Below are 20267 nucleotides of genomic sequence, written 5' to 3' on the forward strand. Positions count from 1 at the left end.
AATAGAGCGCAAAAGATGGCTATAGAATCCAAATGAATAGCTCTTCTCTTCTATGGAATGCCCATGCCCCTCGTGTGTTGCTTAGTTTGGTGATAGGTTGGCTTCCCCTCACATGCCTTCGCACCGCCATATCACGAAAGGCTCAGCTCATCGGCAAACTACGGCAATGCTTAATTCCGTATTGCAACCATACTTCCCCGCAGATCGTGGGATGTTCTTTTAGTACCGATTGATGACTCGAGAGAATTCCCTTTTGGGTTCCCCTCACACCGTATCCATGTCGTCGGGCTCCATATGGTAACCCCCACGTTCTTCTCCTTTCGGGCTTGACTCCGAACCGACAAGTTCGCGGGGTCGCGTGTTCTTTCTGGTGGCGCAATGGCTGATGACCTCCATTTAATGGAATAATCCGCCTGATGAGTCTTTTTGGTTACTCTGCCTTCTTTTTTATACCTGTCTTATTGTTTCGTTTGTCATCAAGATGTCTGACTGCGATGTTCGTCGAGCCTCTAAAATGCCCCATCCAAATGATCTCCATCGCTCCACTCAATCAGCCTCAGCACCACCTGGAAATGCCGCGCAGTTACCGCAAGGCCAATGTCGTTATATCCTCACAATACCAGAACTAAAAGGCCATCGCTGCGGATGCATGGGCTTTCATCACAACACATCTCTACCTGGCGCGACATGTTACTGCGGCCACTTCTCATGCTTCCATTCATCTACATCTCTAAAAACAAGCGAGGACATCACAGCTCTCAAGAAACGAGTCCGAGAACTTGAGACGCAACTTCAACAAAAAGGCAGTTACCAACTCGAAAACTTGGTCGGTCGCATCAGCGACCTGGAAGAACAGGTGGAGGGTAATCAGGAAGAAGCAGCCAGTCAGCTGAAGGCTTCGTATCAGAACAGTTCGGCTGCTTGGCAGGTGATAGAAGCATTACAGGAGCGGATTAAAAGTTTGGAGAATTATTGTCAGTTGTATTGTGAGCAGATGATGGCAACGAGGAAGGAAGTCAAGGAACTGTATAATCGACAATTGGAGATGATGGATGGGGAGGAGAGTTTGGAAGATAGGATTAAGATGTTAGAAGATCCGGGGAACTTACTACCGTTGTTCCAGAGTGGACAGATCAGCTCTGTGACTATGGATTCAAGGTAGACACTGATTGAGAAGAGATGGTGGCATCTACGAAGCTGGAAATTGAGAAAGGCTGGAGCTGTGTACCTCATAGTCAAAATCAATCAGTAAGTGGGTAGTAGTAATTGTAATTCACGACATCTAGATATTTATTTTGGGTTTGAGTCAGGCTTCCTCATGCTTGACTTGTTTGAGGTATCGTAAGATTACAACGTAAAGCAAATCTGACTGCCAACATCAAACATGAATTCAATGCGGTGGAGACTTCAGGTTATAAGTTTACTAGATGATAACTGATCCCAGTTTTCCAGAAGAGCCTTCATTGCCAGAAACTAATTAGACATTTTGCTGAGTGATTTGTTATGAGGTGATCTCGTGTTATGTCGCAAGTTGGCTAGGTCTGATTTTAAGGCAAACTTCCTTCTACCGGCTACACGGCAGTGTGTTTTCAGTCACTCTGAGATTAACTAAATTCACCCTCCCAAACCTTTGTCTCCCCTGAGGTAGTTTCAGCGAAGTATAACTATCAAGCTGTTCTCAATTTATAAATAGCACTGATTCCGATGTTGTGATACAGTGGTTGCTTTCATAGCACTAATGATAATCCCAGAAATCGTCTTCTTAATCAGCGCCTTTTGTTATTTGTCAGGACATTTCTTATTAGTGCATGTCTTGATCCTGATTCTAACCAAAATCTTTCTCCCATTTTCACCTGTCTGCCAGACGTCTGCAAACGTGCAGTTATCCAATGGTGCCTCGAATTCTGCAGATGCAGAGTTGAGGGGCTTAGCAGTAGAGGTATGCCTAAGGCATTAACTAATTAGTGTTGAAGAAGTGTATATGTTCCGGACGGACTTACATCTTGGTATGAGATACGGTTACTGATCTGAAAGGAGGCAGCTTGTTTGAGGCTGTAGTGGCTAATAATTTTCTAGGAGTTCACACCGCGCTGCGACAAGAGGAGCAGAATGACGGCTCTTATACTTGTCAACGGAGTCAGATTATGCCGGCGGGCATCAAACATGCATAGAAATGCAACTAATTCTGAATCTGGTAATCCGTCTGGCTCTTGGGGCTACGAGGTTTGGAGTGAGAAAGCATGCATCAATTGCAGCCACTACGGATATTGACAAGGTTGTACTGAAGTATAATCGGGTAGTATATTGGCCGAGAATGGCAACGTGGATGCCATCCAAGTGACAGACAGAATGGCCAGCGTTGGCGAGAGTGACTTCCGGTGTGTCAGACAAGATGAGGATAAGGCTTGATGAGGCCACTGCTCAACAGATGTAAGTTGCATTTCCCACTTCCGTTCTATTCCAGCAGCACCCCATTAACCTGGTCTAGACTACGCATCCGGCTGCATAAACCGGCCCGGGTTTACTAAGAGGTCACGGCTCGAGTTACACAAAACTTGAGTCACATGGCTAAGTCATCGACAGCTAATTGGCTGCCCAATATCAAGCCATTAATGAGGCTCTGATAGCTAAGCCGCAATTTTTTCCAGGGTTTCTTCCCCTCCCCACATTCTGGGAGCGATGCAACTTCCTTTCTCCTGCATCATTTTTTACAATTCCTGCGTCAGTCAAACAAAAACAAGTCTCTTGATACACTCTGACTCAGAATCTCTTACTTGACTTACTAAAGATCTATCGCCCGATTACCCCCACAATGAACTACTGTACAAGTTCCCTAAAGCCCTTCTCCGCAAAAGAGGTCTGGAAAGCCAGTGAGGGGGACGATTCAGAGCTCGTTTTCTCACACACAACTATCGTCGCGATGCAGAACGACGAAATCTACAAAGGGACCAGCAAATCCAGGCCTGAAGATATTGATAAAGCTAGCATCATCAGCGAGCTCTCCCTAGTCCCACGGGAGAATATCTACCCGCCATGCCCTTCTAATCTTACTCGTGCCCCCGAAATCTACATCAAAGTCCCTGATCTTGCGCTCTATACCCCCGAGCGCAAAGATATCATCTCCCAACGCCTATTGCACGAGGCTGAGATTTACGAAATCTTGCGAGAGCACCCCCATCCAAATCTAGGCCAAAGCCTTGGCTGCGTCGTTGGTCAAGACGGCCGCTTGGAAGGGCTTGCTCTCTTCAAGTACAAAACTACTCTCTTTGAGCTCGCGCATGATGCATCATCCTTTGACCTAGGTCAGCGCGATCAGTGCATTACTGCTGTCAAGTCTGCTTTGGAACACCTCCACCGACTAGGGCTTGCGCACAATGACTTGAGTCCCCTCAATGTTATGTTCACGGACAAGGGGGAACCTGTCTTGTTAGACTTTGATACTTGTCATCCTATTGGGACCACATTGGATAAAGGTGGACGAGTGGGCGAGTGGGAGGGAATACCAAGCGCTGTCTATGAGGAGTCGTCGACTAAGTGTGACCTAAAAGCATTGGAGTATTTGGACGTGTGGTTGAAGAATAAGTATCAGGAGATGAAAGATATTGTAAGCAATGTGTAACCTTGGACTAGAGGTTCCTTTGCGAAGGTTTCGAGACCTTCCACCCTAGAATTGTGGAAGGATTTGCTGAAACGAGTTTATCTATTCCATTTATCGTAACTAAGACTAGCAAGGGCAGAGACGTTAGCAATGTTAATGTCTCGCTGAAGTCAGAGAATGGTATTTGAAGGGACATCTCGGGCATTTGTATTCGAGGCACGAAGATGTTGTTATATGACAGTGATGCTACCATTAACGTCAGAGACGTGCAGACTAAGAATCTCGAGTGTTGATACATATCTCCCTACTGGCAATTCATTGCTTGGGCTTATCAGTTGTTCCAAGGCTGTCACTGCATCAATCACTTTTGTATGAGTTGCATAACCTAAAGCTTTTGCTGTTATGTGCAAGGACGAGCGGTGCTGCCAGAGGGTGAAATTGGCTGTCGATCATGAGACGCTGCTGTAAGATGGAGAATAGGAGACGCTTTGCATTCAACAGTTACTATGTGAGCGGATCATCGGCTTGATCTAAAATAAATAAGTTTCTGTTTTCTGGTGTTGACCTGATTAGTTGACTCACGTCTACACAATGTTTGCATCCATCTCCTTACTGGTATTGCCACGAGTCCTCTGACGTCTCCAGGTGAAAAGAACATGAGGTTTAGTCTTGATAGCCTCCCTCATCTTCTCCTCACTGCTATCCATCCAAGCATTACCCGAGGCACCACTGACAGGATACAGCGGCGTTCCATTAAGCAAAAAGTGGTCAGCCCCACGGCGATCAAACGAAGCGGTGATGTCAAGGTCGGTTGCAATCTGATCGCAGAAGGTCTCAAGCGGCAGGTCGTTGACATCACGACCAAATGGATTCTCGATCTCTTGTCCAATGAACAACAGACCGAAGATGATGTAGGCTGCAGTGATGGTAGCCGGGATAGCTATCCAGCCAAGGGGTCCCGTCAATTGAAACGGCAATAGCATGACGTAGACGAAAGTGATTTGACTGATGGCGATGGTGTATGCAATAGGCAAGGGAGTATTAAGTACTCGATCGCAACCGACGGCGACATCGTTGAGCATAGTAATGTGATTATATGCGACAGTTTGGTGGATGGCGACGGCTAGCTGCTTATTTGCGACGAGGCAGTCGATAGTAATAGCCAGATGATTCAGTATCTCAAGGGGGAGGTTGCCCTGATGCTCTTCGGCTCTCTTGAGGTGCTTGCGTGGATCACTCTGCGCAAAGGAGAGACCGAGATACTCACCAGCCACCTGTTTGAAGTTCGTAAGTCTTCGCTTTGGCATTGTGGTAGTGCGTCCAGAGAATGTATCAAGATGGGCGATATATGGCTGCATATCCGGTTGACTTGCACAATGTTCGAAGCGAAGAGTATGCTTAAGCGCAACAGCAAATCCAGCGATGAGCTTCAAAGCCCCAAGCTTCTTTACAAGCAGCTCACGAGTATCTTGACCATCAGCACCGGTATCTGAAGCATGAATCCAGATAATTCGTCCGAGGGTTTGCGACGCCGTGGCTAACATGCCCCAGTATCTGCGACCCTCGGCATAGCGTTCGTAGGCAGTTGATGAACGAAAGGAGAGACTGAGACCGACGACGAAACCGAGGATGGTAAGAAGAACGGAGTTGACGCTGAGATCGTGAACCTTCTTTGAGATGACTGTGATCAGAGTGGACCAGCAGGCGACCAGGAAGAGAGGGATGATGAGCGATGGCATGATTGATCCGTGGAGTTGAAGGATGAGTGGCCATTTGGAATGGCCGCGGAGATCACGGGGACCGCTGAAGTAGTTGCTATCGTTCATGCCATCATGTACTGGAGGCGAAGGCGAGGGCAGGTACTGTTGGTTCGTGGGAGTGTCAAGGCCTGAGAGGTGCTGCCTGCTCTGGGTATCTGGAAGGGGCTTCAATTCCACGGGAGTTTCTCGACCGGCGTCCGACATCGTGAAAGAAGCCTGTAAGCAAGAAGGGAGAACTTTGAGATGGATGAGAAAAGATAGAAGAATGGGACCTAATGACGGTGAATTGTTGGCTTTAAGATATAGAAAAGTCGGGTTTCACCAGAAAGAATGAAGTTCCCCAAAAGGGTTTCATATTTCGAGCTGAATGTTTAGTGCTGATGGGACTTCTGATGGTCCGGCATTAGTGCTGAGAATATTGGCAGTTGTGGACAAGCTTTGACATAAGCATTCGCCAAGGCGGTCTGTCCCGCAGATAAGCTTGAGAATTGATTCTCGATTTGGTAGTGGTCTGTTTGGAATCGCAGCAACAGCTGATGATTGGCGGTCTGACGCTGACTTGAGGTTTTCAGCTTCTAATTTTAGTCTATGGGCTGAGGACTTTTGCTGCAAGAGGCTTATCGCTTTTCATAAACATTGTTCTCTTCATTACTTCACCTGGAGAACTAATTACCTAAGGCATAAATGGAGCTTTCGTTGCTTGCATGATCTAGAAGAAGATTGGTGCCGTTTCGTGATCTGATCGTCAACACCTTAGGTGCAGCGAGACTCGTACACATAGCCTTATCCTACACAGTCGAATGAATGGTAAAATTGCAATGTCTAGTATCAACTTGTATGAGCCTTGCACATGGAAGTATTATGTCTTCGGTCCGTCAATTCTGTGTTGTCCTTTTTGTTACCCGCCACCCTCATCTCACCACTGACAGACCTTCCTTCGGCCATTTCAGGTCCTTAATAAGATCAACGTCCTTAACCAACGCGTTGTGCCTTAAACCGAAGTGGCCTCTTCGACTTCAACGTCAAACTCGGGTTTCTGAACTCCAACTCCTCATCTCCCAAGACCTCGATCCTAAACTCCCTGATCAACCCAACCAACAGGACCTTCATATTCAACAAAGCCAAAGCTTTTCCAGGGCACATCCGAGGCCCGTTCGAGAATGTCTCCATGGCATATGGGCTCGAGGCATCGCCAGAGAGACGATCCCATCGATCGGGGTTGAAGGCATCCACGTCGGGACCCCAAATATCGGGGTTCAGTTGCGTCATTGCTGGAACGAGTTGAACCGTTGTGCCTTTTGGGATCTTGACGCCTGCTATGACAATATCCTCGAGTGCCTCCCATGGGATGGTTAGGGTAGGTGAATATACGCGAAGGGCTTCTCGAATTACGTTGTCGAGGTACGGCAGTTCGTCTATCGACTTGGCGGTCATTTTGTTGACATTCATGCCCAAGATCTCAGTCCTTAACCGATCTTGTGACTTTTGATCTTTGGAAAGTGCGTAGGTTGTCCAGATCATAGCACTAGCTGTAGTCTCATGTCCTGCCGCGATGACCTGCATAGTCTACGACTCTGGTCAGTGATACTACCGATGAAAGTCGGGGTAACTACGCACGATATCGATCAACTCATCTTTAGACAACTTCTGATTCTCAACAGAACTTGCTTCAATCATCCTCGTCAACAAATCGCTCGATAACCTACTGTCTGTATCCAACTCCTTTGCTTTAGCTACCTCAGATGTCCGCTGTTCGATCAGCTCTGTCATCATGCCCTTCAGAGCAGATTTGGCCTTGATAAAGTTCAGGTTCGCGGATATAGGAAGCCAACGGAGTGGGATAAAGGGATTGATGAAGCTTATGATTTGGCCAGCGAGTGGTTGTGCTAATATGGCGTTGTAGCATTGCTCAAAGGACAAGGGCGAGGAGTGTGAGCGGAAGTCGCGCAGTTCTTTGCCAAGTAGCGAGACACCGATGATATCGAGTGTCACTCTTGTAAATAGTTCTTCGACTACCACCAGGCTGTTAGATCATGCCTAAGGAGCGCTTTCGCCTTGTATATACATACTTTCAAGAATCCCATCCTTGCTCAGCCGTATGGCATCATCAATGTCGCTGTTCAGCTTCCGAGAGTATGTCATAAACGTTGGAAATAGTTTCCGAATACTTGGACGAGATAGAGGCCCTATTACAGTTAGGAGTCATGCTCATGAGCCACTATGAAAGGGAGGTCTACCTGCAATGATGCGTCTCAAGCGCTTGTGCTGGTCACCGATGCTGAACAGCAGACCGACACCAAGAAATTCTCCAACAAGAGTATGAAAGAATGCCGGCTTAGCGAAGCGGTAAGCATTGGTTTGGAGGACCTCGCGACATGCCTCTATGTTGTTAACAAGAAGGACCTCCGAGTTGAGCCAAGAGAGAGATCGTATGAACGGTGCGTTCGGCCAACGCCGCGTCCACTGGAGATATAGATCATTTGGTCCTGATCCGCGGATAATGTGTAAGGCATGCCCTACTAGAAACTGGTGATTCTTTATGAAAGGTTCATGTCAGTGTGGAGATCCTAACTGGAGACGGCAATCAGCGAATCGGGGAGGTCTTGAGGAGAACTCACCTTGGGACCTGGAAGGTGTCGCAACTCCGAGAATGACGGCTTTAGTGTCACTTTGATGATATAGTGCATGCAAAGACCAAAGATGGCCAGCGCTACCGCCCATACCAGTGAAATATTCGACAGACGCATTTTCTCTCACAAATTCCGAAAGACGTAAAGATATACATACAACTCGAGATTTTGAGCTTGTTCAGGCTTTGTTGCTACGGTTTTGCACTCCTGGGGCTGACTAATTGCTGACTGCTTATTTAACGAATATTGATGTAACTCGGCGGGCGGCCGCTCTCTCAATCAGAAGCCCGCTTTTGGTTCTGGGATGGCCAATGAAGGGCCTTTGACGCATCTACGCTCGGGATCTACAGATAGCTGCATGTTAACCTCTCCAGAAGTAAGCGCTAGCCCATGTAACCTACTTCCCATTTAATCAGAGTTATGAGATGGCCAGAAACTCTTAATATTCATACATACGCTCACGTATTCACTCCAAATGATGTTACCTACCATCAGCGAGGTTCACCACTTCTAGAGACTGATATAGTATACTTTCTTCGAAGCTGCCAATTATAAAAACCCTGTATATGCGGGAGACAGGAAGGTATTGTGTAAAGGGTTGGGTTTTTGATACGGGGAGAACTTTTACAATTGGTATCTCGGAAGCACAGCATTGATAGAGTACCGTATAAACTGACTAAATTGAGTAGTGCCTATGGGCCCGCGCTAGGCATTTTCAATCAGCCAATTGGCCTATTGATGGAGAAAGATCTGACACTTTGCTAAATAGCACCATTGGTCGAATGAGTGCAGTAGCTTGGATCTACAGGCACTACTCGATTTATTCAGTTTATACGGTAGCTGGCGGCTGGATTTCCTGTCTTTGATGTTCATGTCTGTTCTTGTAGTTGCTGCCTTTTACGCTAGTTCTAGATGCAGCTCTTTCAGCAACATGTGGGTTTCCTCGGTCAGTCGTCTATGATCTCTTGCACTAATGACTACCGCCAGTAAAAGGAACAGGTAGGACGTAATCTCTGCGCTGTGTTGGAATTCCTTAAATCGCTGCGATAAGGTCTCTCCTTCAACCATCCGCACTCCCAATATCAACCACTGGAAGTACTAGTCGATCTCGATAACCTGAGAACTTTCCTTCTGAAGTTCCCTGCACTGGCAGTCTCAATTATGCCATTGTGCTTCTACCCATTATTGCTCTCAGAATAGCGTATCCTGTACTTCCACGGTATGTAACCCACTCCGATTCTACCTTCGTCCCAAAGCATTGCAGCCTCTTGCAATTTTGCACCCATGAGTCCTGTTCTGAGCCACACGGATCAACCTTATACAAACAATCGTGTTTCTAAAGAACTAAAGAGAGGTTCACCGTTGTCGTTGCTTACGTTTGGGTTATGAGCTTGCTTCAATGACGCTGTTGGGGGATGTTGGTCCCTATGCAAAGGGATGACAGATATAAATAATAGAAGACGGGTTAGACATCTGTAAGTAGTTTTTTTTCTGGGTACACGGCTCGCTCAGAGACCCATGCCACGCTCTTGCGCTTTGAACGCAGAGTTCAGTGTTTTCATCAAGCTCACCACGATCGGTCATTTGAATGAAACATTGAACAGGCCCTCGTTAGAGGGAACATCTGAATGAGCACAGCTGTTCTTAATGAGGCTCAAGATGCTCCGAGGCTTTGTTAACCAACAATTCTACTGGTTGGCGTTTGGCAGTCGCCTTGAAACTGGACGCTCCGTATTTACGGAATTACTATCTATAGTGGATCAATGAACGGTTTCGAAGACACACGATCAGGAGATATTGACGCATATGCAGTTGGAGACCAGAGCATACAGAGGTGGATGCATTTAATTGAACAACCCAGTAAGCACATAATCTTGGGGCCAAAGTGACAGAAGGAATGCAATGCTTGAAGATTGACTGCGCGCCTGGCGGTATTTGTACAACTCAGCAATTGATAATAGAGTGACCGGGTGATTTTCCGTGAGAGTTACTACATCGCTGCTCTTCGTGACACAGATAATTAATACCTTTTGCTGTTGATTTGTGTATTTCAGCCTGACGGCGCTACCGCGTACGAGGGAGCGGAGCCCAAAAGTGGGGGTCAATTAAACCAGCCGTTCCAGTGCACCGTGCGGCGTAGCTCATTGGCTGATCTCGTCAGAAATTGCTCGGTAATTAATTTCCTTTTAGTTTCAGGGTCTCCTTCCCGAGATTGAAGTTTATTTCAGCCCTATTGTTTTCCTATTTGGGAAGCATTTCTACGTCTGACATTGAGGCACGGTGAGCACAAGATGATGTTTCCTGCTATACAATCGCACCGATGAGAGCTCATATGTACGCTATAATTTTGAAGCACAAATGATATTCATCGTTCTGTTCTAACCCTTTTCCCGTCGCCTATGTATTTCAGCGAACTCAATCATACAATAAACCACATATCACAGCGAGAAACTACCATTCATGCCTCACATTAAAATCATCCTCCACCAATCGCATTCCCTCAATAACCCTTCCCATATCGGTCTTGTCAATAACCCCACAGTCCTGCCTGACCTTTTCCAAAAGCTCCTTCAGAAACCTCGTGGGGCTCTTGGAGAAACCGGATTTATTCCCACTCCCACCAGCAACAAGGCCGCCAGGCCCAAGCACCGCACCATTATCCGCACCGTCCCACGCCAAACCAAGCAAGACACAGACGAGCCTGTAGTCGCCATATGACGAGAGGTATAGCTGTCCAGCAAAGAGATTGAGAAACGCAATGATGTCTCTCGGTATCTCTTCCACAACCTTCTTCCCTACTGAATAAAGTTGAAGGTCGTCCAGAGGTCGAAAGCCAAGATTAATTCTCGGTGCGTAGAGGTGTAGCGCCACATGTTCTGACTCTTCGATAAGTGGAAGAAAGTGTTGGGCCTCAAATGGACTTATGATCACCATCCGACAAGCACCCTCCTGGTTCTTACCACTCAACACCCATTGTACAGGACGATGATAAGAGTCCGAGTAACTCTTTCCACTAAATACACCTTTTACGGTATGGGCAAAGTCCATTGTTACCCATACCGTTTCCGGGAACTCTTTGACATCGAAATAGGCTGCTGCCGAGGTCTTGTTCAGACTCTGAAACGCCGGCTTCATGACAGTTCGGAACGCGCCAGATTGCTCTGGAAATGAGCCGTCTGTTATCCACTCCTGCAGAAGCCGATTGACACTATGGGTGTCTGGTTTAAAAGCAGGAACCTTTTCGACTTGGCGCTCGTGCTGTGTCTCTGGAGACAACTCACGTTCCTGCTCTTCCTGTAGAGAAAAAGTATGTAGTCTTTGCAGACCAAACTCCTCACACCTGGACTTGAAGTCTCTCGCGACGGAGTCGTTCAGCTCATCCATGAGGGAAGAAAGGTTTGTCAGTCCCTCCTGGGGACGATACCTCTCGCTCAAGCTTTGCCCTTCCTCTTCGAGAAACTCATGCGTCCCTACAGGGTTGTTATCCTCGATGAGGCGATCGTCAGAGAGATGTGACCAGAGGGCTTCTTGCTTACAGAACCTAACACCCTGTGTAAGCCACAGTGGCATCGCTCTTCGGAGGTCCAGGCATGTCTCGGTGATAGCCCAGCAAAGGACATCCGAGACAGAGATGTGATTCCTCTTAGAATCGACGTCATGCTTGAGCTGAACAATTTTCTGCTCAATCTCCCAGGGAATGCAAAATTCCACTGTCTGTCCCTTGCCCAGCTTGCGCATCCGCATACAAGCTTGAACCAACCGATCCTTCGTCAGACCAGCACCAAGTGTGACTACTGCTCTGTAGTTGGCAGGAAGTTTCAGATCTGTTCCGCGGGTATGTGCCTCATCCAGGAAGACGAGACATCGATCCAGCTGCTGAGAGAATGGGGATGTCTGGAAGTCTTCGATCTTGCCGGAACGATCGATAACAACGATTTCGTCGTTGTCGTTGAAGAACACGGCAGCTTTGGTGCGCTCTTGGTCTTGGTAAGAAGCCAACCACTGAGCTGTAAAGGCTTGATTGGTAAGGTCGACGACTTGGGCGCCAACGTCGAGAATGACTCGAGTATTAGGGCTCATGTTGGAAACCATCTGCAAAAGGAGGCTGCTATCGAACGTCGTACCCTTCGCTTCTTGCGGCATCAATGATATGCCATTCTCTGGTTGAAGTAGGTATTCCAAAACAAGGGCGTTTGTATGCTTCTGTTCCGGTAGGTCTAGCTGCTTGACGTCGAGTGGCAGAACATATCGCGAGTCATTGGTTCCACTGAATCCTGTAGTCGGATTATCCTTCTTCTTACCAAGGTCCCAGCCAGAAGCAGATAACTTGTGAGGAAATTCCTTGCACTCCTTTGCGAATACCAGATGACACAGAAAGTAGTCAATCGCCGCTTTGGAGTATCGGATGTATGGGAATATCTCCGTAGTGCACTGCACACGATCCCTCAAGCTGACTCCTTCCAGGTTCCTAAAGGCCGACGGAAGTGCTGGTGATGTCTTTACCCAATCCTGGTACTCCAGAGTTGCATTGTCCGATCGCCTAAGTAACTCAAACGTTGCGAACAAGGCGTCATCGTCGAGACCGCTGTAGTAGTAGCTCAAACATGTGAGAGTTATCACCACATCAGGATGGCTGAACTCGGACCGAGGTGTAGGATTATCCTTCGCTCGGAAAGGTACAGCCAGTTTGGACATCTTCTCCCTGTTGTGATCTACTCCGTAATTCACTCTCCACCGCTTGCTTCCCAATGCGAAAGAAATAATTCCTCCTGCGAAGAGTCCACGAAGAAGAAGAATATTTCTACTTGTTATTTCGTTCCAAAGGGAGCTTCCCTCCACAGCTTCGATGTCGGCAGCTGTAGGCTCACGTCGAGAGATATACCTCCGGACTGCCGCTCGCATACCTTTTGTCTGACGGGCAATAGGGAACCCAGTCATGCCAGTATCGCATATTGCTTCGGTGACACGGCTGAAGATTTCGGCTTCAGCATCAGGTCGTAGAATGCGTAAACGGGGATATCTTCCAACATGTCGAGCGTCGAATTCAATGGAATGAGGGAACTCAGACTTGACCTCCGCACCTACTTTAGCAATGAGACTCATCACTTCCTGAATAACAACCCATCTATCAGGACTGTGCTCGATGGGTCGCTGCTGTCCAAGGGTGTAGATGAGTTCGAACTTTACACTGAAATTCTCATCACTCTCGTCAACGATATCTCGAGAAGAGTGATCAAAGAGATTTCTTATTTGTGACATTGCTCCAGCGACTTCCATGTTTCCGCTGATTCGAGATTCCACCTCCATCAGTTGGAACGAAAGCAGATGCTCTGGCTGAACCATCAAGACACCACCTTCCTTCATGCATCGTTTCATCAGTCGTTGAATGACATCTGTGGTTCGTGGATCCAGGTCGACATCCCGGGAGAAAGGTAGCAAGTACACCGGTCGATCAAGAAGCCCCGATAGCTTTGATTTCAACATCTGATGCATTTGCTTAGCTTGTGGCTTTGCAACAATGACTCGAACAAGCTTCGACCCATCTCCAAGACCTGTGGCGACGATGGGAACAATGACTGTTGACTTCCCTTCGCCCATATTCAGCTGCATCACTGAGTTCTCGTTCTCGGGAGGGTTGATCATCTGTTTCGCAATCTGCTGCTGAACATCCCGAATCATGATCTCACTCTCACATTCCAGCAACAACCATTCTGGATGATCATACGGACTCCAGTTTTGATGGCCACCATTTTCTAGTTCACGAATTAGATCCACGTGACTGGACTGGAATCTAATAAGACGCTTTGCGCGCTGCAAGGCGGTAATAGCAATTCCGTAGTGGATCAGACTTTCTTTCCATCCCGCAGAAAGAGATTTCCACTGAGCTGGTCTGAGCTGTTGTAAGATTTGAGTAGGCGATATCCTAGGAAGGAATTTGGCATCTTGAAGAACAGTGCACGTCGTGCGTGAGAGCGTGCTTGGAGACGAGAGGTAAAAAAGTAGGGACTCGTGCAGCCTTGTTAGGTGATATTCGCATCTCTCCAAGTGATCCTGGAGTAGGTCTGGGAGCTCTCGAAGCTGTTCCTCCTTCAGCTCAGATTCGACATGGCCGTGTAAACTTGAAAGGCTGTCCTGTAACTCCCTTAGATACCGGTGCTCATAGTCGAGCTTGGCTTTGGAATCAAGGTTATCAATGATGCCACTGAGCTTGTTGCTCTGTGTATCCCTGTTTGTTCTGATGAGTAGTTCATCTAATGTTGGAGGAGCCTTGTGGTGCGCAACGCCTGATGTCGAGAAAAGATCTGACGTAGCCACAAATCTCGAAACCGACCTCTTGGTGGAAATTAACATCCTTGGGAGTTCTGGTGGCACTTGCACTACCTCACCCTTTATGTCTCTCATGCAAGAAACAACCACTTCCAGATACGTCTTGAAGGCGAGGTTCTTCTGCCACTGGTGCCACTTGCCAAGAGCACTTTCCATGGCAGGTTCAACCCTAATATACCACTTCAACTGCGGGTCTTCCGGAGCGAGTGGAGTTTCTGTAGGCCATTGTCGTTTCAGGTAATTTGTAAACGTATCAACGGCTTTGTAGCTCTTGATTTTGTACTCGTTTCTTCGTCTTTTTGCTAATTCGTTGCCCTTCTCGTCAAGACGACGAGGAGATGTAGCATCGGGGCTACTTGCGAAGCTGACTACATGGGGTGTTACTAAGGCACGCAGGTCCTGTTCCCGAACGTCACATCCGGCCGATAGGTTGTATGATGACGCAGCAGGTGCTTTGAAGTCAGCTACTGTCCGCGATTGAGTGAGCATCAACAGTGCCTGGCCAACCTGTGCGTCATACTCTGATGAATATGACATTGTGGCCATCCATATCATCAGCTCGAACTTATCGAACCAGGTTGCTGACTTCTTACATGAATTGTGAAGCTGACACCAGACAGAAGATAAATATGATGCGGGACCTTCAAGCCAAGACGAGTCGTAGTCAATTCTGTTCTTAGGCAAGATCTCCCTGGTCTGGATGCGCTCTTCGCTCGTCATGAGCCTATAGAGATGGGGCCCAAGCCTACCAGATACAGGCCTCGAAAGGGAGCCTGAGTTTCTGTATACTCGAGATGCCATCTCTGCAGTGCGTGTAGATCTTTCAGATGAGGTACTCTTCTCCCTCGATGCGTACTTGGCGTCATATCTAGTCGTGAAGTCTTCAGCGCCAAAGCCAGAGACTCGATTAGCAGATGTTCGAAGAACAGCTCGATCCACTAACGCAGCTATCGAACGGTGTTCGAAATGCGGGAGAATGTGCTTAGGAAACAGGAACTGAACTTCGCGAGATTGTTCAAAGATGTTTCGAACATGTTTCCCGAATCTGTCATCTTGGGATAAGTAACTCAGGTCATTCCGCCACCGGACGTTCTGCATTACTCGCTGATCAGCTGGATACCATGACCGCTTAGGCGATAGTTGAGCAATATGTGACAGTATTGTAAAAGCGTTGTCGGAGAAAGCCGTAGGAGCTCTGACTGAGGCGGAACTAAGAATCGTGAGGGCCTCTTCAGTTCCAGTGCGCTGAACAAAGGGATCCGGGAGGCAGTATGATGTTAGAGCATGGAGGTATGCAAGATACAACTTGCTTTCTACCTTGTCGTTGGGTATAATCCTGCGGAGGAGAGAATCCATTCTGTAAATTTGAACTCGAGTAGCTGTTTCGAGGTCAACAGAAACTTCGGGGTGGTTCTCGACGCCGTGCCCAGTAGAAATTCGACAGCTAACGTTTCCTTCGGGTATAATGATAGATCGGACGTCCCAGTCTTGAGAATGCCGTAGGACGAGTTTTTGCTCTAGTCCGATGAGCGTGCCAATGGCTTGATCGTGATGAACTTCCATATCGCGAAATTGTCGAGACGTGATCGTTGATGTTCCTGACTTGATCTCGAACTCAAGACGAAGCTTTGGTAGTTGTATCTGAAGTTCCTTTCTGTCTCGGTGGAGAACCAGATGAAGATCCGAAGCAGGTTGGAGACGTGAGAATATCTTGGAGATATGCTGACCAAGCTCACTCGATGGAGAAATAAGGACGCCCTCCTTACAAAGTGATAACTTCCATTGGTCAGTGCCCTTTAGTAAATTACAGGTCCCTGAACCGTTGCATGGCCAAGGGTCATTGACTCCACAGAACTCAATAGCCCCAGATGCTTCGACAAGCCAATGTACGTAGTTCTTGACGAAATCGTGAGGTAGTAGAGCTTCAAGAGTTCTCGAGGGAATCAAGTCCAACGTCGAGCCTTTTTTACAAAGACGTACAAGAAGGTCGTCTACACGCTTCTTTGTCTGCAAACCAAGATGGACCGTATACCCTTGAATCAACTTCGTCGAGCAGAAGCTCATACCCGGTAGGTTACTCGGCATGACTTCCATAGTCGTAGACCCAAACAATTTCTGATACTCGCTGTGCATTTCATATTCTCGAGGAAGTCGTGATACGGGTGAACCATTGACCAATAACTGTCCAGTGGGGAGGTTGACATGAACTTGGAGTTTTCCGGTAACTGTGGTAACCCATTGATGAGAGATTGGGGACCATTTACCTTCTCGTGAAAAGTCTGGCCAACGCTGTTGAATGGCTAAGTCAAGACAGGAACTTCCGTTACAGGCTATCTCGTTAACCAAGCTAGGCCGGGCTCTATGCATCGTGTATTCGTATCGGTCAAGCATAAAGCCATACAGTGCATCCTCTTGCAGATGTTGAAAGTCAGCGTTGTTATTGATGATGATCGAAATTTCCAGCAGTATAGCCGCTTGCTGTTCATCAGCCAATACCTTCCCAAAGTGTTCACCCTCCAAATTGAACGTCTCGATGCAAATGAGGGCGATGTTAACTGCCGTCTCGAGGAATTCCTTCCGTTGCGTACGATCATCAATGTCTTGGACCTTGGCCAAAATGTGAATCACCCATTTGTATGAGATCTTTCGACATCTCGTACTAAGTTCCAGAATTTGCTTTGACAGAGACTTGTCAGCTAGGGCAAGAAGACGGGTGGCTAAGCAGGTGAATGAGCACAGTGAAGTGTACGACTCCCAATTCTCTTGGACCCTTGAAACGCACTGATTCAGACATTTCAGCATCTGCGAACCAAATTCCACTTCTGTCAGCCGAGTATGCGCTTGTCTTGTCGTCTCATGTTTATCAAACGGACCAGCTTGGAGAATCATCTGGAGTAAGAATATCGCAGTCTCGGGCTTATTGAAGTCAACCGTTGGCATAGCAAGTTGTGTAAGGATGCCCATCCACTGGAGTCGATATCCATACGGCAATACAGCCAGAGCCTTGAACTCCCCCAGTGACATATATTCAGGACACTCAGACTGACTCGCGATAGCCTGGTTGGGTGTTTCGCCGTTCTCACAGCGCCATGTTCGAGCCATAAATCTCTCCAAAGCATGAGCTCTGCTTGGAAGTTTGATGGTGCAGCGCTTTGAGACTTCTGTCGTTGCTTTAAAGGTAGAAAGGAAGGTATTTCTGGAGTTGTCGTGATATTGGAAGCGAAGACCGTTGTTAAGACAGACATCAGCCTCAGTACAGGTTTCGATAGATTTCTGGTTGCGATGTGTTTGAGAGTGAGGTTTAATCTCAGAGAGAAGTTGCACTCTGTATCGTTGTGATTCCACCCAGGGACTGAGGGGTTTGTATGTCGTCAAAGGATAGGACGCACGGGGATAGTCTCCAGCACCGGAAGATTCGAACGCCAATATGTTATCAAGAAAATAAACTGTAGCATCCCTCCATACCGCAAAAGCGACGGGGACGTCCATCTCGAAAACAGAGGTTTGAGCCTCAAGCTCGTCCGCAGGAAGGGGCCACTCATGAGGACTGATTTTGAGCTTCTTCGCTTTAGCGGGGAGAGCACAGCGTTTGCATTTATGCTTGGGATGAACGTAATACTCCACATCATGTTGAACTTGAAGTATCTGCTCGCATTCTGTCTCGTCGTATTTCTTCATGATAGCGTCGTACTTTGCTTTCAGTTCCCGAAACTGCTTCACTTTCTTATCACGGTCTTGTTGTGCACTACACTCGATTTCCTTTTTCTTTGCTTGGAGCTTTGGGGATTGTCGAAAGTATTCAACGGCGAACGATAGTCTTTGGCCATATGATAAAAGTGCCGATAGCTTTAGTTTCTCCATGGGTGGGTCTTCGAGGTAGTGTTCCAACCGATGTAAACGCTCCATGTCGCTCTTTGAATGGAGTAGGAGATCACTGAAAACCTCTCCAGGAATCTCGTGTCGATACTTCAACATCAAAGGGTTATGATGGACAGCCATCTTGTCGATAGCTACCCAGATCTCACCAAGGGTAAGAAGCATCCTCGACATGCCCTCGGGGCGGCTTGCATACCATCTCTCTGCAGACATATAGTAGTGCTCAAGCAGTGTCTTTAAACCTTGACATGAATGTTCGCTGCTCAAGTGATGTTCAAGCCATGTGTCGAGGTTACCCTGTACCCAAGTTTCGACAGCCGCGAGTTCGAAAGATTTGTTGTCATTGTTGACAGAACCACTAACAGTAGGAAGGATAAGATGCTCGAAGGTTAAAGTAACGGGTTTGGCGTTGAATTCTGTAGTTGTTGGTTCATGTTGTCGCTGGGAAATGCTGGCGACAAAGGTGTCGACTTCAGGCAACGAGAAAGTCGTGTGGTCTTCGAACTTGAACTCGGCAAGCGCGACAAGATCGAGTGGCTGTTCGTTTCGTTGCCGAATATTGCTCCATCTCTCTTTCAAACTTCGAGAGGCTGATGAAACGATATCCTTGATTACGTGAAGCCACTGTCCATCGTCAATGTTTCCAAGCTTACAAAGCCGCCTCGAAATCTTGGCCATCATCAAGTGAATCATCTCACTAGAAGACGACTTTTCACAAACAATGTTGAGGCCTTGAGCTATCAAGAACACCATAAAGCGCTTGTAAAGGTCTGATGATCCTTGCGGATGACATGTCATGGTGAGTTGAAGACCGACACGGAGAAGAAGCCATAACGGAGATCTCGTCCAAGGACCCCTCCCATTGTTCCACGAAACTTCTTCACGTGTCCTCTTCTGAATCGTCTTGATCTCACCAGGTGTTCCAGCACCTCGAAGGAAGCTTGTGAGGAGCTCTGTTACGATTCGAGGATCTGTTGTGTCGCGCTCCTCATTGTGCATCTGTTGCGCCTTCCTGACCTTAGGCTGCATTTCCGCAACAGCCTGATGACTCATTTTGACAAGAGTCCTAGTTAAGACGTCTTGAAATGAGCGACTGTTGAAGTCTTCAGCGGAGATTTCTGTCGCGGTGGCTGGGAACTCTCGGATAAGGCGACCTTTTGTCGTCATGGCTGCTTTGTTAGTAGGCGAGAGCTCAAAGGTCTGGAAAGAATATGAGTTCTCTAATCTTCGAATAATCAGACCTGCATTTTGTTCCGTGATATGATACAGTGAGGCGGCATCTGCTGTTCTGATATTAGTAACGGGGTTTGTCATAATCGGTGACAAGAACTTACCCTGTGTCGAGAGTCTCTTCAAGGAGTTCTGAACAGTTCCAGAATCGAGACACCCGTGCGAATCTCGAGCATCACGAGTATTCTTCAGCATGGAGATGCAGTGTCTTACCACAACCTCGTCATCTCCGTCCGATAATTCCCCGAAGCGTGCGAGGGTTTGTATGGTAGAGTTGATGAGGAATTCTTCGTTTGATGCAAAGGTATCATCATGCCCGGGTAGCTTGGCGGGTAGGATTAAATGATGAAACAGGTAATCGAGTTGCTCGTCTGTGCAGAACATTGCTTGCGTTGGACTTTGGTGGGACGTGTCCATTTTGAAGCCAGGATGAATGTTGTAAAAAGATTACCCTAATGAAGAAATGGCATGGGATGCGGGACTTTTATAGAGTGTGTGAGGAGTGAAGTCTCTTGTGAACAGCAAAGATTGCATTATTGAAAGCTTATCTGCTACGTAAATTGCTGTTTTAAATTTTGATTTAATAAGGTTTCCTACCCAAGTGTTGTTATAGGCTAGTTGAAAGGAAAGCTTTCATTCATGAAGAGGAAGCTTTCACACAGAAACATTGGTTATCAATATAGCAAACAGAAAGACCGATATACAGTGTCAAAGCGGATTCAAAGATCAATTGCGTATAGTGCGAGTGTAACAGATCTTGTCAGCACCTGTAGTTTCAATGTAACGCACCTAATCTGCCTCATTGAACAACACCTACCCTAGGTCCAAGAACATCATGTCAGAGAT

The 20267-nt window shown here is 47.3% G+C and overlaps 5 protein-coding genes across 5 annotated transcripts; 2 read left to right on the forward strand and 3 right to left on the reverse strand.

Annotated features, from left to right (window-relative positions):
• The first annotated feature begins 86 nt into the window (after window positions 1-86).
• BKA55DRAFT_104768 (uncharacterized protein) lies at window positions 87-1353 on the forward strand. Its single transcript, XM_046184692.1, has one exon. It carries the CDS (start codon window positions 482-484, stop codon window positions 1160-1162), a length of 681 nt encoding a protein of 226 aa, XP_046046319.1. The 5' UTR covers window positions 87-481; the 3' UTR covers window positions 1163-1353.
• Window positions 1354-2392: 1039 nt separating this feature from the next.
• Window positions 2393-3786, forward strand: BKA55DRAFT_542120 (uncharacterized protein; the record flags this gene model as incomplete). The annotated part of the gene is made up of 4 exons (XM_046190454.1): window positions 2393-2430; window positions 2649-2721; window positions 2789-3604; window positions 3724-3786. 4 exons carry the CDS (start codon window positions 2393-2395, stop codon window positions 3784-3786), a joined length of 990 nt encoding a protein of 329 aa, XP_046046320.1.
• Window positions 3787-4182: 396 nt separating this feature from the next.
• On the reverse strand, window positions 4183-5562 carry BKA55DRAFT_518283 (Bestrophin, RFP-TM, chloride channel-domain-containing protein; the record flags this gene model as incomplete). The annotated part of the gene is made up of 1 exon (XM_046188260.1): window positions 4183-5562. The coding sequence occupies one exon, from the start codon at window positions 5560-5562 to the stop codon at window positions 4183-4185; it is 1380 nt and encodes a 459-aa protein (XP_046046321.1).
• Window positions 5563-6083: 521 nt separating this feature from the next.
• Window positions 6084-8183, reverse strand: BKA55DRAFT_575800 (cytochrome P450). The gene is made up of 5 exons (XM_046193420.1): window positions 7977-8183; window positions 7596-7893; window positions 7428-7544; window positions 6976-7370; window positions 6084-6924 (listed from the first exon to the last, which is right to left on the reverse strand). Exons 1-5 carry the CDS (start codon window positions 8103-8105, stop codon window positions 6331-6333), a joined length of 1533 nt encoding a protein of 510 aa, XP_046046322.1. The 5' UTR covers window positions 8106-8183; the 3' UTR covers window positions 6084-6330.
• A 2256-nt stretch (window positions 8184-10439) lies between these two features.
• Window positions 10440-19838, reverse strand: BKA55DRAFT_705615 (uncharacterized protein; the record flags this gene model as incomplete). Its single annotated transcript, XM_046200669.1, has 2 exons — window positions 10440-19474; window positions 19526-19838. 2 exons carry the CDS (start codon window positions 19836-19838, stop codon window positions 10440-10442), a joined length of 9348 nt encoding a protein of 3115 aa, XP_046046323.1.
• Between the last annotated feature and the right edge of the window lie 429 nt (window positions 19839-20267).

Source organism: Fusarium redolens (genome assembly GCF_020744475.1).
Source record: "Fusarium redolens strain MPI-CAGE-AT-0023 chromosome Unknown BKA55scaffold_13, whole genome shotgun sequence".
In the NCBI taxonomy this organism is placed as follows: domain Eukaryota; kingdom Fungi; phylum Ascomycota; class Sordariomycetes; order Hypocreales; family Nectriaceae; genus Fusarium; species Fusarium redolens.